Source organism: Aulonocara stuartgranti, assembly GCF_965226115.1.
Source record: "Aulonocara stuartgranti genome assembly, chromosome: 7".
Classification (NCBI taxonomy): Eukaryota; Metazoa; Chordata; class Actinopteri; order Cichliformes; family Cichlidae; genus Aulonocara; species Aulonocara stuartgranti.
In genome coordinates this window covers 4,541,341-4,558,565 of record NC_138945.1, presented here as the reverse complement: position 1 = coordinate 4,558,565, position 17,225 = coordinate 4,541,341, and the positions used below count along the sequence as shown (strand labels likewise).

The 17,225-nt window shown below is 40.5% G+C and overlaps 2 protein-coding genes across 6 annotated transcripts in view; one reads left to right on the top strand and one right to left on the bottom strand.

Annotated features, from left to right (window-relative positions):
• The first annotated feature begins 3,865 nt into the window (after positions 1 to 3,865).
• Positions 3,866 to 10,542, top strand: LOC309711557 (olfactomedin-4-like). Its single transcript, XM_082541954.1, has 7 exons — positions 3,866 to 4,049; positions 4,142 to 4,264; positions 4,355 to 4,573; positions 5,203 to 5,356; positions 7,491 to 7,718; positions 9,488 to 9,656; positions 9,914 to 10,542. Exons 1-7 carry the CDS (start codon positions 3,996 to 3,998, stop codon positions 10,365 to 10,367), a joined length of 1,401 nt encoding a protein of 466 aa, XP_082398080.1. The 5' UTR covers positions 3,866 to 3,995; the 3' UTR covers positions 10,368 to 10,542.
• A 1,391-nt stretch (positions 10,543 to 11,933) lies between these two features.
• Positions 11,934 to 17,225, bottom strand: part of ndrg4 (NDRG family member 4) — a 67,339-nt gene continuing 62,047 nt past the window's right edge. For all 5 annotated transcript variants that reach the window (XM_082541959.1, XM_082541960.1, XM_082541961.1 and 2 more), the window contains one exon: positions 11,934 to 16,221. In XM_082541959.1, coding sequence (XP_082398085.1) covers positions 16,067 to 16,221 — 155 coding nt within the window. In that variant the 3' untranslated portion in view covers positions 11,934 to 16,066. The remainder of the gene's footprint in view (positions 16,222 to 17,225) is intronic.

Genomic DNA, 17,225 nt, shown 5'->3' with positions numbered 1-17,225 from the left:
TCTGACAGTGATGTTCATTGTTCTGATGGTATATATGCATCAATCTATCAATTGTTTGTAAGATTCAGATAATTATTTTTTAAAAGCTAGATATTTTAAATGAGAATAAGAAAGAAAAGTATTTCTTTGTGCCCCCCTTTTCCTGTTAATGCCCTACCTGGCCCCCTTGCAACACTTTGCTAGACCCGCCCCTGCACAGTTACCAGCTGTCAGCTACACAGAAAAGGATCCTGGGGTTATTTGTCTCTCAGAAACAGTTCATAACTTCCCTTCAACTCATTCATGTCACCTAAAAGGTAAACCTGTTTCTCCATCACCTGTTCAGCTCTGATGATTCAGTAAGGACATCTCCTGGTTTCATCTTCATGTTTCACTCTCACCAGATATACAAACCGATATCATGACCAGCAGCTTTTACAGCTGTGGCTCCAGCAAACATCAGCTGATATTAGAGAATAATATTAAATAAATTCTAACAACAGCTGATCAAGCTTAAACGTGCCGCTGTTGTTTAGCGCGACATCCGCTGGTTTCTTCTTTCTGGGGCAAAGTGGGTGATAAACAAACAAGAGAGAAAAGCTGATCAGCTGATCAGTTTCATGATTGAAGTAGAAACAGGAGAGGGAGGGGGAGAATGAGAGAAGAGGAGGCAGCTGTGCAGCAAAGACACAGAATAACTCCAGCTTTGTGTCTTTTTTATTGTAGCTGAAGTTCGGGACAAACTGTTCCTTTTCAGCTCAATAAGAAACGTATAATATTTTCTCTGAATACCAGACGATTCCGTTTTTTTACAGGATGGTTGGCAACTCTACTAACCAACCTTATGAACAAAATAAATTTCAACATCAGTAACATCATAGCACCCACCCAGATGTATAGAAACTCCGTCATGCTAGCTAGTACACAGTACGAAAAAGTCAGCATAACGAAAATAAACTCCACCTAAACTTGGTTTATATCTGACCCAGATAGACTGCAGGGCCCTATTTCAGGAAGCCGGTTTAGTGCAAACTCTGAGTAAGTATACCCTGAGTTAAAGAAAACTCTGGGTTTTCGGTTTCACAAAGCGAGTTTAGATTAATTCTGAGTGAGTTACTATGACGACACACTCCGTGAAGCTAAAATGCCCCCTAGCAGGTTTACTTCAACTAACCCTGACCTTCTCCGCCTCTTTGTCAGAAACCTGACTGTAGGAAGTGTCAGACATGGCGTGCTCCTTCCTTGAAGAGCCAGTAGATGTTGAAGCCCAAATTCGCATGTTATCGGCATATGCTGCCATCAGAATTTCGGCCTCAAGCGCTGTAAAATACATTGACCGCGCCTTCTTTCCCTCCGTCTCCATGGTGACTCGCTTAATCTGTGCTCCACTAATCAGGGCTTTATGTATCCTCGTGTGCGCGCTTAACTTGGGGTTAAAGCAACTCCGCGTTGACTGAACTAATTGTTATCAGCCTTTGTGAAACCGAATATTCCGAGTTGGACAGTTCGGGGTTACTCAACCCTGTGTATCATTTTTCACTCTGAGTTTTCTAAACCGGCTTCCTGAAATAGGGCCCAGGTCATAACTTCTTACCTGAAGTTCAGCTCACCTGACACTCGGACCGGCGGCTGCCTCGGGTCTCTACTCCTCCTCCGTCCCCTTTCCCTCCTCCACCTGCTGGCCTCCACCACTTGCTAATGCTACTAAATCTGTGGAAGCTCCGTGATAGGCACCTCAAAAAGTAACGAATAATGACCCTAAATCCCAGTAACGATTAACGCGTTCCTGATTTTGGCATAACTAGTTACCGTGCTCGTTACCACAATAATAACGTAGTTACTGTAACGCGTTACTTAATAACGCGTTAGTCCCAACACTGACCCTAACCCTAAGTGGTTTGCTTGTGACCAAGTGGCTGTTAGTATGTAACAAGATGGCTATCACAGATTTGCTATAAAAAACATCTTGATGATCCTCGAAGCATTTGGGAAAATATTTTGTGGACTCATGAAACATAAGCTTCACTTTTTGGAAGGCTTTGGAGTCACATCAGAGCTGGTATCAAACTTGCAAAGCAATTCATAGAAATATGTAAATGTGACAAATATCCAAAAACTATGAACTCATCACTGCAAAATCTCCAGTGTTAAATTAACAATTTCGACACTGTTTTATTAACACTTTTGACAGCGTTATATTTCTGCAGTAACCTAGTCAGTGTTAAAGATTAACAATGACTAACATTAGCAGTGTTGTTTGTCTAACACTGAAATATTACTAGCATCTTTAGTTATTTCCCAGTGATAGAAAGTCAGCACTGCTCAGTGACTAGCTTACTGTTAGAAATATAACACTGTCAAAAGTGTTAATTTAACACTCAAAAGAGCGGACACATATAGACACTTTCTAGTGTCAATTTAACACTGGAGATTTTGCAGTGCACGAAGGGGGAAAATACTCAGAATAGTTCTTCCACTGCATTGCCTAAATCAGGTTTGCCTGTTAATTAATAACGTTTATATGATTGACAATAAAATGACACTAGAGTTCTGTGTAATTGACATGTATTCTCAGGTCATCTGGATTATTTGGAAATTTAAGCTACCGAAATTAAATGTTGTCAGCACTCTTAATGGGTGTGATATTTCCTAAGTTCAGTGGTTCAATACAGAAGCTGTTTGCACATCTCAGGAAATCTGAAAGGTTCAAATACATGTTAATCACACTTCCCTCACAGGATTTCCCAACAACATGCCACAGAACTGCATTTTGAAGGACCTCTGTCCTTTTGAGTGTATAAGTTGTGTTGCTATTAACCCCCTGAGGTCTGACCTTAACCCACCCTAACCCTGTATTTTGGAGAAGAGCAAAGCAGACGTTTTTTTTTTTCCTTTTTGGGGGGGTAAAATTTGTTTTCCATGTGTTGCAGTTAGAATGGTTATTTTCTGTGTTGCCCAATTGCAAGTCTTGGAGAAAAATTTAATAAAAACAAAAATGATATATTCTGATTGCAGAGGTTCAGAGTTCAGAGGGTTATGGTTGGGGTCATCACCGACAATGGCTTAGACCTCAGATGGTTTAGTCTGCCTAAAGCTAATGTGTTTAAAAGGCAAAGTACTACATAACTCCAATCCCGTGCTACGTGATATTTTTGGCTTTTGAGAATTTTTCAGGTGTTAAAAAAAAAATCGACATTGTAATTTTTACACATTTTTACACATAAACCATAAACCAGAACAAATATTTTTTTGTTTTTTTCTGTAGTGTGTTTAGCTTGCAATAAAAAGTGCCTTGATGCAACTGTTGTTGTGATCTGGTGCTGTATGAATTAAACTGTATTGAAGTGAAGAGCCCCAGGAGGAAAACGTGTCACAGAGCATGATAATATTTTAGGGATGTCATAAAAGTGTTACTATGACAAAGTAGCTCTACCAGGATCTCCAACTCAGTATCTGGAGGATGTGCAGGAGGTCCAACCTCTCTATGTGAAATGCATAACTGGAAATGTGTGCAAGGTCCGTAAGACCAAGTACAAAAGATAAGAGTTCATTTTGAAATCAACATCTTCTAGTTTCTGAAAATATGCTTGTTCAGCATGTAGCTCAAATGCAACCCAACCCTAGCAGTATTCCTAAGCCACTGGCTGATTCCTGGTGGATGCTGAAGTTAAAGGATCTGATGCTAACATTTTGGTGTTTTGGGAATATGAGTAATAACTGTTTGGTGGATGACAGACCTTTTCCAAAAAGTCTTTTTTGTGCTTCTCCAAACAAAGTGTTTGTTCTCCTCATCAGTAATGGAGCAGCAGGACCCCCATCTGTCACTCGTTCAATTTTTCCTCATCAGGTAGAAAATTTCATGTGTTGCTGCAATCCCAACCACAAGAGGGGAAGTGAAACTCAACACACGCTCACAGTAGAGCTTAATGGGAGTGTACACAAGTTAGCTGCTGCAGTCACACACATGCCAAAATCACACTAAGACACTTTCATGCAGTTCTGCCGAGCGATCCAACATGAAGCTGTATGTGATTGTTCCACTGTGTGTGCTGTTTACCATCACCCAGCAGGTAAGAAAACACAGAAGACATTGTGATATTTTAATTAAATTAACTGCTTTTTATTAACTGATTTTTGCTTTGTTTAACATTTTAAATTTCAGATATCTTTGTCTGAGAATTGTGTCTGTGAATTTGCACAATCTGAGAAAAGTTTCCCTCATGACAAACTGGAAAGAGTTCAAGGTGCTGCCTTAGACTGCAACAGCAACCTTATGCCACAGAAGGTATGTGTGTGTATATGTGTGTGTGTGTGTGTGTGTGTATGTATGTGTGCATTCATGCTAAGTACTTTATAGCCACTGCTCTGCCTGCAGATTATAAAGCTGGAGAGTTTGCTCCTTGGTTTGGATCGCCGTCTGCCTGTACTGGAGAAGGATGTATCGATGCTGGAGAAAGAAGATGATGGAGAGCTCTACGGTGTTCTCAGCCTCTACGTCATAGAGAACGAAATGACTGAGATCAATGAGCTGATTGATAAGCTCAACAGCACCAGTCTGGAACAGGAGCGTGTTACTGCTGCGACAACTCAACAGGTAAATTCACAAACAGATGAGGCATTATATTAAGAACTTGCTTTTCAAGTCTCGATCGCGTTTTAACGTAAAATGCTTTTTTCACTTGATCTCTGAAGTCTTGGTACTTGGCAGACAAAGAAAATGGTCACTCTGACTTACACACATCTAAAATAATTTACATTCCCATTAGAACCTTTTCAAAATGAGTTACTGAAATTGATGTTTTTGAAGCTACTGAATTCTATAAATTCTGCAATGACAGAAATACATCATAACAACACTATAGTCTGCTTAGTCACAGTACTGCTATGACTTGGCCTTCTCACTGTATGTGCCGAGCCTGGCAGCCTTCCCAAAAAGTAGTCTGCTTCTCTAATTCACAGACTGCTCAGTGGTTGCTCTTGTTTTCCTCAAAGACTGCTCCTAATTAAAGGCTCAACACAAAGCATTGTTTCTACCTGTAGAATAAATGCTTTGTCTAATTTTTATCCATGGCAAGGTCTTCAGTCAGGCATAAACCCAGCCTTACTTAATGCACCATTTTCATGTGTCAGCTTGTATTTTGAGTAAATGCTCATTCAAAACTCTTACCATATTTTACGTGCAAATAAAATGAGTTTTTGATCAGAGATCTGTGCTGATGTCAGCTTCAGGACCTGAGAGAAGAGATGCAGGAGCTAGAGACATTTGACACAATGCAAGTGGTGAAAAGACAACAAGCCAACCAACGCCTGAAGAGGGACCTGCAACAATGCAAGAACGGGCTTCATCCCACCCACCAACCCACTGAGCCTCCACATGGTAATCCCCAAAAGCTTCCTTTATGCAGCTCAAAGCGATCTGACTATAGCATAGCATTTGCATATCTCCACACCTGCACAGATACCCAACATTAATTTGGCAGATATCAAAAAGTGTGCTATTTAAGCTGCTTTAGCATGTCCACATTTCTGCAAGCCACTTTAAATTCAATTCAATTTTAGTTTTAGTTATATAGCGCCAAATCACAACAACAGTCGCATCAAGGTGCTTTATATTGTAAGGTAGACCCTACAATAATACATACAAAGAAAAACCCAACAATCAAATGACCCCCTATGAGCAGCACTTTGGCGACAGTGGGAAGGAAAAACTCCCTTTTAACAGGAAGAAACCTCCAACAGAACCAGGTTCAGGGAGGGGCGGGGCCATCTGCTGCAACCAGTTGGGGTGAGATAAGGAAACAGGATAAAGACATGCTGTGGAAGAGAGACAGAAATTAATAATAAGTATGATTTAATGCAGAGAGGTCTATTAACACATAACGACTGAGCAAGGTGACTGAAGAAGAAATACTCAATGCATCATGGGAATCCCCCAATAGTGTACACCTATTGCAGCATAACTAAGGGAGGATTCAGGGTCACCTGGTCCAGCCCTAACTATATGCTTTAGCAAAAAGGAAAGTTTCAAGCCTAATCTTAAAAGTAGAGATAATGTCTGTCTCCCGAATCCAAACTGGAAGCTGGTTCCAGTTCAGTTCAGTTCAGTTCATTTTTATTTCAAACATTTCAAACATGTGCCTTCACAATCATTACAAAATATCATTCCATTATTTGTTTGAAAAGGAGTAGGCTGAAGTATTTACTTATTTGTCCCTACCCCCTCAAGTTTTACCTCTCATTCATTTAATTTTTTTTTCTTAAATTAAACAAACAACATATGAAACATATAAACATATGAAGTAAAACAAAACATCATGGAAGCTGGTTCCACAGAAGAGGGGCCTGAAAACTGAAGGCTCTGCCTCCCATTCTACTTTTACTCTAGGAACAACAAGTAAGCCTGCAGAGTGAGAGCGAAGTGCTCTAATAGGGTGATCTGGTACTACAAGGTCATTAAAATATGATGGGGCCTGATTTTTTAAGACCTTGTATGTGAGGAGCAGGATTTTGAAATCTGGATTTAACAAGGAGCCAATGAAGGGAAGCCAAAACAGGAGAAATCTGCTCTCTCTTTCTAGTCCCTGTCAGGACTCTTGCTGCAGCATTTTGGATTAACTGAAGGTTTTTCAGGGAGGTTTAAGGACATCCTGATAATAATGAATTACAGTCGTCCAGCCTGGAAGTAATAAATGCATGAACTAGTTTTTCAGCATCACTCTGAGACAGGATATTTCTAATTTTAGAGATGTTGTGCAAATGGAAGAACGCAGTCTTACATATTTGTTTAATATGGGCATCAAAGGACATGTCCTGGTCAAAAATGACTCCAAGGTTCCTCACAGCGTTACTGGAGGCCAAGGTTATGCCATCCAGAGTAAGAATCTGGTTAGATACCATATTTCTAAGATTTTCAGGGCCGAGTACAATAACCTCAGTTTTATCTGAATTAAGAAGCAGAAAGTTAGCGGCCATCCAGGTCTTTATGTCTTTAAGATATTCCTGCAGTTTAACTCATTGGTGTGTGTTTTATGGCTTTATGGGTAGATAGAGTTGGGTGTCATCAGCTTAGCAGTGAAAATGTATGCGGTGTCTTCTGATGATACTGCCTAAAGGCAGCGTGTATAATGTAAACAGAATTGGTCCTAGCACTGAACCCTGTGAAACTCCAAAATTAACCTTAGTGTGCGAAGAGGACTCCATTTGTAACCAACAACTTTGCAACCAACTTCCAGCACAGAGCTTTGTTGCATTCTGTATGTTGATTAATCATTGCAATATCGGTTGACAATGATGCCTGCTGTGTTCTGTACTGGAGTTTTGCTGCTGCTCTCCACTTTCCATGAAAGGCCCGGAGCAGAGCAATGCAACCAAACATTAACTCTTGCAGATATAAATAGTAGTCTTACCTTGACTATAATCCTGCTGAATGAACTACTAATGCCATATATGGGAAGAAATCGGCCATGCAAATTAACACTCTCGCTTTGTTTCCTTTAACATTTTATCCTCAGGTAATTGTTCCTATGGTCAGTTTCTGAATATAAGTGAACCGAGGGTCTACACAGCAGGAGAGTATCCTGGTTCATACAAGTATGGTGCCTGGGGTCGGGATCCCAAACCAGAAGCCGGGAAGGAGAGTTGGTATTGGCGGGTAATATTGACTTCCAGCAACAGATATGCCCACTACGTCCGTTTCTATTCCACCTTGAGCTCCCTCATCATTGGGGTGAGCGTCCCTGGTAAGAACCTGTCCTTTTGTAATATTTTTTGTGGCATACTGGGGAACATTTAAGTGTAAACTATTTACAGTACGGAAGGCAAGGTGTAGACTGACTTTCCTCCAATAAAAAAACGTAAGCTAGAACTAAACACTTCTGCTAGTCACACTACAGAGTCAGTTCCCAAAATTGTGGAAATGTAAGTTGTTTCACAAAAGGCACAAAAGCAGAACTGGCTCTATAACAGCATCACGTTTAGGGATGAGTATCAAAAACCAGTTCTTGTTGAGAACAGCTGAGGTTGTTGAGGTTCCCACTGTTTCAAAATTCCTTGGAATTGTCGATATCGATTCCAGTCGTCCCGAATGACGTCACCACGTTGCGGAGCGTCATTTACCTGGCAGGAAACATGGCGGCTCAAACACTCAAAAGTGTGGTTATACTTTACAAGAACTGATGACAACACGGCAACTTGCAAAGTAGATATTTCATTTAAGGAAGGACACACTACAAATATGCAAAAACATTTGCTCACAAAACACGCGATGACCTTAAATGAATGTCGTGTTTTTAATTCCGCTCCGGACTCGTGAATCTCAACCCAGCAGCAGCGGTAACGTTTGCACGTCCTCTCCCGTTAATGCGGCAGGTAAATAATCAACTACCAGTGCATATTATGTTAGCGCGATCTGCCTTATTACAAAACCTGCCATTACTGTGCATTTAGTGACCGTGATGACAGACAGAGTCTGGCTCAGATGCTGGCAGTTCTCACTGCAGTCTACCGGTAGCGTCTCCTTTCAGGCCAGGATAGACGAATGTCACCGAGCAGTGACTGAGTTTGTGGTAAAAGGCTTGCACCCATTTGCCACAGCAGATGCCCCCGATTTTCGCTAAGTGAATGTGTTTAATTGTAGGCAGGGACATTACTGGATATTCTTGTGTAATTGCTACAGAATAATTTATGTTATACTTTGTTATTGCTACAGAAGAATATTTATTTTATTATTTTACATTTACAATTTTTTTTCCTGGGGACCCTGTGACACCCCATTGAAGAGCCATAGGTTGGATCTCTTAAGATCTCACTGTTGGGTTTGTAAGGCCATGTTACTCCTAAATTTCTATCTTGTTCAAAGAGAAGATAAAAAACAAAGTTCTAAGCTAATCGACCTTAGTGTTCTCCTTTTAAAAAAAGAATCAATAAAGAATCGAATCGTTAAACAGAATCGAAAATGGAATCGGAATCATGAAAATCTTATCAATACCCATCCCTAATCACCTTGCTCTGTCTATACTGCCAGTCTAAAAGTAACTTGTAGATAGTGACTCCAGTAAACTCCTCCAGTCTCTCAGTAGTTTTTTTTTTTTTTTTTTAAAAACACAGCATGAATCATGCGAAATCTTCTGATACTTTCAAAATCCGGCTCTCTTCCTGACAATCTCAGCACCAAAGGTTCACCCTGAAGGTGTAACTAATTTTAAAGAAAATTCAGTCAATCCTTAAACTTTTTAAAAAGCTAGGCACTGCTGGTTTTAGCAACATTGGGTCAGACGGGAATACACTTCAAATTTGTTGAAGGCTAATTTCAGCAGAGGATTGACACACAAGAGAATGTTTGTGATCCTGAAAATAATTTAAACAATAATCAAAGACCAATGAAAAGATGTACCCACCAAAAAAGCACAATTATTTTTTTGTGGATAATATAAAAACAGTATTATAAAATGTAATAGGTTTTGTTTTTTAATCAGGCTTGTCAGTTATTATCTTTTTCTTCCTTTTTCAGGCAACGTCCAGATCAGTCCCTCAAATCCAGCTACCAACACCATCCAAGGTCCAAATAATGTTCTGTATGGAGGCGCTTTGTACTACAACTGTTACAACAAGGATGCCGTTTGTCGTTTCAACCTCACTTCCAAAATTGTTACCACCTTACATCTACCCAAAGGAACCAGGTTGATTCACTTAACTCTGTTTTTAAAAATGGTTATTTTGTAATAAAGATAATAAATACAGTTTTTATTTTTATAACAAGAATAGCAAATACTCTTTTTACTCATATTTTACTCAGTATAAATATTAGTTTTGCAAACACTCTCATGGGAAATATATTCTTTTAAAAAGGAGAAACCATAAAGTACAGGTCTTTAAGAGATAAGCAAACATGACATTTTTTGGTGTAAAACATTCATTTCTGTCCTCTGTTAATCAGGTACAATGCAAAGGGTAACTTCTGCAACCTTGAAGAATGCTACCAATGCACTGACCTGGACCTGGCAACAGATGAGTCTGGCATCTGGGTGGTCTACACCACCACCCAGGACTTTGGCAACTTGGTTCTGTCCAAGGTGGAAGAGGGTGAACCACCAAAGCTCGGACAAACCTGGCACACTTCAGTCTACAAGCAGGCAGTGACCAACACCTTCATGGCCTGCGGCGTCCTCTACGCCACACGTTACGTCAACCAAGAGGTCGAGGAGATCTTTTACTCCTTCAACCCCATGACGGGACAGGAGAGGTTCAACGTTGGCATCTTCATGAAGAAGTTGGCTCCTAACATTCAAGCCCTGAACTACAGCCCTGTGGACCAGATGCTTCATGCCTACTGTGACTCCTACATGGTCTCTTACAAGGTGCAGTTTGAGTTACTGGATAATCAGTCCTGAAGCTAAATACTGACTCCAGTAATAGTTACTAAAGAATAAAAACAAGCATTGAATTTCTGAAAAATGACACATACTATACACAATATGCATTATCAATTTACATACTAAACCAATTTACTGTTGTCTCTTTCTTTTTACTGTTTTCCTTCAATCAATTAAAAGCATACACTTCTGGTGTGGTTTTATTCAGTGTTATATTCAGGCTATGTTTCAAAAGTCAACATGGAGCTACTGGTATAAATTTAGATCAAGTAATTGTATAGGAAGTGTAGACTCCATCAGGAAGTCAGTTCAACTGGCAAACACATCTCACTTCTGAAAATTAGAAATATTTAAAGACCACAAGGTATGGTATTTCCACAATATTATAAAAAGATGCAATATCCTTCAGCAGACAAGGCCTCAGTGCTGGGTATTGCCTTCTGTACCAGAAATGACTTCTGATATTTTGCCTAATAGTTCCCTCATCTCCAACATCAGTTGGCTGAAACATGTTGACCCTTCTTCTCTCCACCTTCAAAATGTTTGATTTACAAGTTTACAAACTACAAGTTTCTGTTAGATTTGTATTCTTGATTGTCATTTATGCTTAGAAATATCTACTCATATATGCTTAGAGTGTTATAATCAATGTCATGTTGGTAGAGGTTTGATCCTTAATAGTCTGCAAAGGCTTTGTGTACATTCCAGAGTGTTCTGGCATTCACACCTACATCCTGGGAGAGGTCAAACCTTCTCTTATTGTTTTATGGTAGGATAAACGTAGCTATATCAGTTTTAGGCTAAGTGCCTTTTGTTTAGATGGACCTCTAGACTCCTGGCACCAGCTTTGGGGAGTCTTCACAGGGTCACATCTTGACCCCCCCCCCCCCCCCCCCCCCCCCACACACACACACACACACACACACACACACACACACGCATGCTTACACAACGCACAGGCAAGGTACTCTTTGTGTGTATGTAGACGTCATATGTTAATGAACCTATGTATATTCATGTGAGCTCAATAAAAGGAGTGCTATGGGGAACCTGGCTGAGAGTCTGACGGAGGTCAAGTGGGTGGAACGACACTTGGCTCCAGGCAGGTCTCCCTCATGCATGAGTAACACAAAGAACTTTGCCTACTTGGTGTTCAATGCCTTTGCTGTGTAGTTAAATTGTCTCGTTCCAGCGGTGGGCCTGTGCTAGACAGAGCCAACAGTTTCCAAATGTATGTTCACATTATTTTCAAGCGTTTTAATGAGATGATCTACTTTGAATATTTTATTACTTGCCTACATTGTATGTATCTGGTATATGTTCCCATTACTCAGGTGTACAGTACATAGACTGCTAGCCAAAGCTAGCTTGCGTACAGAGAGCAAGCTTGTATAAGAACAGGCCTCAAACCACACTTTACCCTGTGGCCTCTGGCATCATAAACGCAATATTGCGCACTGGTTATGAAGAGAACCTTGAACCTTGAGCTGCTCTATATTAACCACATTTTTGGTGTCTAAGGGCGTCTCTCTATTAGGCTTCCCATGCACCCAAAACGTGACAGAAAACACCTGAGTCGTCAAATTCTGACGTAAAGTCTTTATTTCTCACTTGTTACTTGATCAGTACATTGACAGAGACAGTTTACTTTGTATATGTATTTATATAATATATTTAAACTTTACAGTACACATCTGGATGACAACGAAGTCGGTAAGAGTCCTACTGTTGTGAATAGAAACAAGCTCAGAGGGAAGATTCCCACAATATGAAACGATCCAAATGAGAAAAAAGAACTTATTGCTTAATACAAATTGGTCATAATGGCAGTAAGAAGAGAAATAGTGTTAGCACATGGACCAATAAAATACCATGAAGAGGTTACACCCTATTATTGTCTTTAAAAAAAATCTCCAAGAGAAGAGGAAAAGAAATACATTTTCTCACAATACGGTAATGTTAGAGTGCTCGGTTGGGGTAACCCGCTCTATAAATAAGAAGTATCTACAAGTGCAAGGAGGACCAAGGTCTATACAAACTGATCCAGCGCTAGCTTACAGGACCTGTGGACTTTCACAATTCAACTTCACTATTTAAAGACCTCGAAGAGGAAGGAGCAGATAGGAGATGGGTTTTCATGTACATGGTTAAATGTCAAAGATAAAAGAAATGGAAAACATAGTGAGGATGAGGTGTGGGTTGACAATACTGTACAGCACTTCAAAAAGGGACAAGATACATTCAGGAGCCCCCCCAGGCAGTTTGAGTCATGTAGGAGGAGGGCAGAAAATAGCTTAGTGAACAGAAGAAACAGTGAAAATGATCACAAAATCTGCTACATGCAACCTTGAGTTTTTGTGAAGTTGGCCGATGAGGTTCTATAAGAACGTCTTTGATCTGATCCCTGTTTTCTGCGTTTTGAGACCATTACTGAATATTTCAAGCAATTCAACAATCTCTCCAGCTTAAACGAATTCACATTCTTTTCCTTTAACATTCATTCAGCCATGTTTCAGGTCAGAATCTCTCTCTGTGTTTTGGTAATGATCTTTTCCCTTCCTCTTTACACAAATATAGCATTTTCTCATTTTCATTCCCAGCCTGTTGCTTTTTAGGGCCCCCTGGTGCTCACAACTATGACTAAAACACTACCGACATCTTAAAAAGTGACTTCAGCTGATAGCCCTTTAGGGTGCAGCTGGGTTTGCCTGTGAGAGCCGGGGCACCTTGTGATTTTTTTTTTGTTTTATTTTATTTTTATTTTTTTAGAGGGAGGGGTTTTGTTTTTTGTTTTTTTAAGTGGCTGGGGGTTACCCTACATTCCGAGCTTGGAGCCCAAATGGCGCCAAAAAAGCCCCGCCCCTTACAGGCTGCCTCAGGGAAGTGCACACCTCAGCAATTGGTAGCTACGCCCCTTCTGACAGGGGACCAAAGGGTTTTCCTGTAAAACTGAAAGCAGACGAAGGTGACTATGGTACATGAATACTGTACATTAATGAGCTAAAATCCAAGGGAGCCCATCCCTGATCACTATTAAGGTGATCCAGGATTACAGCAGATTGCAGCACACAGTTGCACTAGTCTAAAACTACACATATATACTCACTATGTTGCACTACACCAGTGAGATCGTGGCTTCACGGCACATCAAAACACCCACTAACCACATAGCAATGGATTCCATCTTGCATGTGAATTTTGTGTATTCCTTTTTTTCCATTACAAAATCCAGCCCACGCAGCTTTCACTTCAGTAGATGTGCGAAAATGTGTGTGTGTGTGTGTTTGTGTGGGTAGGTAGCTTTGGTATATCCACAAAGAGGGGCTGGATGCTGTAACGGAAGGCAAGTTTCTGTGACGTCGACCCAGAAGTGAGAGGTTGTCGGGCTGGCCTGGTCCTGCCTCATCTCCCCTCCCTGGTCAAGTTTGGTTTGAGTCAGGCTGTGATTGTCATCTTAAGAGACCACAAAGAGCTGCCTATGGCGAGAACCACATCCATGCACTACAGCTGCAGGCTAATGAAGGTGTTTGCATCCTCTATTTAACTAGCCACAAGTAAGGTGCTAATGAAGAATGCCCTAATACTAGAAACTAATTACATACTAGAATGCCCTAAGATTACTTTCACATTGACATGCATATACATGTTAATAAATACTTCTTCTATTCTAGTATTATGCAGTGGATTATCTGAGAAATGTGAGATGACACGCGGCTTAAAGCTGCACTCTGGTGTATTACGCTAATTTAGCTCCAAGCGAAATTTTGGAGCTGATGCATTGTAACATCATGTTCCTGTGCCGGCCCTGCTCATGATGGGAATGTAAAGGGGCTTTCTGTGAATAAACGATTTTTTAAATGCAATTGAAATTGAAATTCTAGCTTTCTGACAAGTTCCTCGTTAACACAAACAGGTTAATCTGCACTTCAAGCTCATATAGCTACATTAATATTCCTCACTTTGCAAACTATATATAAGTATTTTGCTCGTATGGGTGCATTTTCCACCGTCTTTATTAAGCATTTACATGCTTTGCAGTGTAAGATATTAATAGTTTCAGGCTCACTTGATTTCACAGAAGGTGTTTTTCAAGTGCTTCATAACAACTTTGCTGCTACATTGGCTACGTTGGATTTGATGTTTTTAAATAATTTTTGGCTCATTTGATACCAAACAGCTCCAGATTGTCTTCTCACGCAAAATCAAGATGACTCAAAGACGTTAATGTAAATATTATTGTGGCAAAAAGAAGAAGGTAAAGCAGATAAACTGATAAAGCTCCCTGGTGGTGTAGTGGCTTGGTTTTGGTGCGCTTGTGACTGGCGGCCCGCGTGTAATTTCCTGTTTTGAGGTAATGAGCCTCAGAATATGTCTCAGATACTACACATGCAGAAGCACAGACAGCCTGAAAAATAGCTTATTATTTCAAAGTTTGAGCTGTTATAAACCTGGACTATTAATATTTTAATGTAAATGCATCAATGGAGATAAGTTGAAGCATATACTGACAATATCACACTGTTTCAATCTAGTTATAGTTCACCCATTTGAAATAAGGTCTTACCAAGTGCAGCTTTATAGCAACGTTGTGAGCTCTAACTATGCTTACAAATCCTCTCTAGCGCTACAGGTGCACTCGGCTACGACATGCTGTGTTCTGCCGTCTGCCTAATTCTGGACACCCCCCCCCCCCCCCCCCCCCCACCCGCATGATTCTCAAACTTCACAGAGAGAGATGCTCACAATCTGTCACATAAAAACAGAAAACACCCCATAAAAGTACTGCTCTCACAACACGTTCTCATCCCAAACAGTAACATTTTACGCTAGGTGACAAATCGTCAACATATTACGTTTTCGGGCACCCAACACGTTCCTACATGACGACATCGGAAAACTGAGGACCTATGACAACCGTTTGGACTCAATCTACACATGTTTACTCTTCTCCTTCAAATCGCTTGGGAAAACACTATTTAACGTCATTAAAGTGGTGGTTAAGCTTAGGAACAAGGTTATGGTTAGGGTTAGGGAGAAGGTTAGGTTTAGGGCTGGAATACAGGGCTGGAACGTCTATTACAGCGGGACCGTCATTCCACTGGATTTCTGCCATAACCCAGCGCGTACCATAAGAACGCGGAAGGTCACCTTTCGCGTTCCTCAGGAACGCCGCGGGACGTGACAAAACGTCGGGATGTTACGCCTCGGGAGTGAGAACGGTCTGGCTCTCATTGCTATGTCCTGCACTTTTACCAGCTCGTATCAGATTTCATCACTAGCTCTTTACAGCATATTTCTGTATGGACTGTTGACAGAATTACTGTTTTGTGTGTTTGGGGGGTGGGAGGTTAGAAAGGGTGCACGCAAAGAATGAGGCCACACTCAGCAAACACAAGAATGACACTTCAAGAGTAAATGCTAAATCATTGAGTGGTGGGAGAAAGGAAATTGAGGTGGATATTTAAATGTGTTTAGGGTGTTAAAGTAGCGTTACATATGGAATTTTACAGTGGAGGAGGGAAGAAAATGGCAGACACAGGGATAAGGAGGACGTAGATGAAGACAAAGAGAGCTGTCTTCAAATATTACTATCCCTGTCCATCAAGCCTGACTACCTCTCTCACACAATCAATTCCACCTCTTGTTTGCACAGCCCGCCTCACTGTTTCTCTCTCCATCCCTCTACTTCCTCCCTCCCTCTTTCTTCCTGTGGTTTCTCAGCAGGACACCTCCATGGTATGGGTGACTGCGCCGACTCCCTCAGTGCTGTCCGAGTGGGTGCAGGCTCGTGAGCGGGATCCCTCCACGGAGCCGCCGCTGGTCAGGGAAGCCGTCCTGGAGCGAGCTAGGCGGGTCATACTGGCTGAGGGCACTGGGAGAAATTTCAACATGTCAAATTTCTTACATTTTTGAAAAAATAAATAAAAAAGTGCAATCAGTAGATGTTGGGGGGATGTAGGGAGCACATGCTAATGTGGATAACTGAAGAATATGTTTCTTCATAGCAGGTGAGAAACGGCAGCTGACTGGCTCATACAACAGTCATGAATTGTTAGGCTTGTTAATTAAAGCTGTTAATGTGTCTACCTGGAGACACATTAACAGCACCATGTACTCAGTCTGTGATATAATAAGCTCAGTTGTTCTCATGGGAACAGACTATGATTAGTGTGGAACTGGGTTTGTTTGGTCATTATTAAATGACTGCACTGAAGAAAGATAACAAGTTGAGCAAAGACATTTTTGGATTTCCTTAGAGTAATCAGGATTAAGTTAACCTGTATTCACACTTCACTGATTTATTATGGCTCCTTCAGGAAGGTGAAACAACCCAGAAAAGCATCCCTGACAGTTTTAACACCACACACGTTAGCCTACAGTTTTTCACTTACACAGTCAGTAGACAAAGACCAACATCAGGAGCCTGTTTTCAGCCAATTTGCACATTAAAGTTTAATATTTCTTCTTTGACCTCCATTATTACCTGGGTATTTTGTTTTGCTTCCCACTGAAAATAAAACTAAAATTTGCTGATAGGAAAAATGAGCAAAAATCCATAATTTGTAATAAATTGGAATGCAAAGGTAACCCTGGGATATTTGAATATCAAAGCTGAGTTTTAAATAAGGTCAGAAAATCATGGCTATTTGCAGAAAAACACTCAAAGCTCTGGACTTAAAATTCTCCTATCAGGTAAGCTATGCTTTTTAAAATCTTCTAAACAAAGTTCAGTTCATTTCATTCCATCTTTCTGTGATACAAGGGAAAAATAAATTTTTAACCAGTGTAACTAAAAACAACTTGGTTTTGTCAACAGTTTATTTACGTTTTTTAAAGACATGGTGAATTATTGTTAACTTGGTCTGAAAGTCTTTG

Bases quoted from the DNA above. Each gene is read 5' to 3' on its own strand.
- LOC309711557 (XM_082541954.1), top strand. From the start codon at position 3,996: ATGAAGCTGTATGTGATTGTTCCACTGTGTGTGCTGTTTACCATCACC. The intron at 4,265-4,354 runs GTATGTGTGTGT...CTCTGCCTGCAG, and splicing joins GCAACCTTATGCCACAGAAG to ATTATAAAGCTGGAGAGTTT. The intron at 5,357-7,490 runs GTAATCCCCAAA...TTTTATCCTCAG, and splicing joins ACCCACTGAGCCTCCACATG to GTAATTGTTCCTATGGTCAG.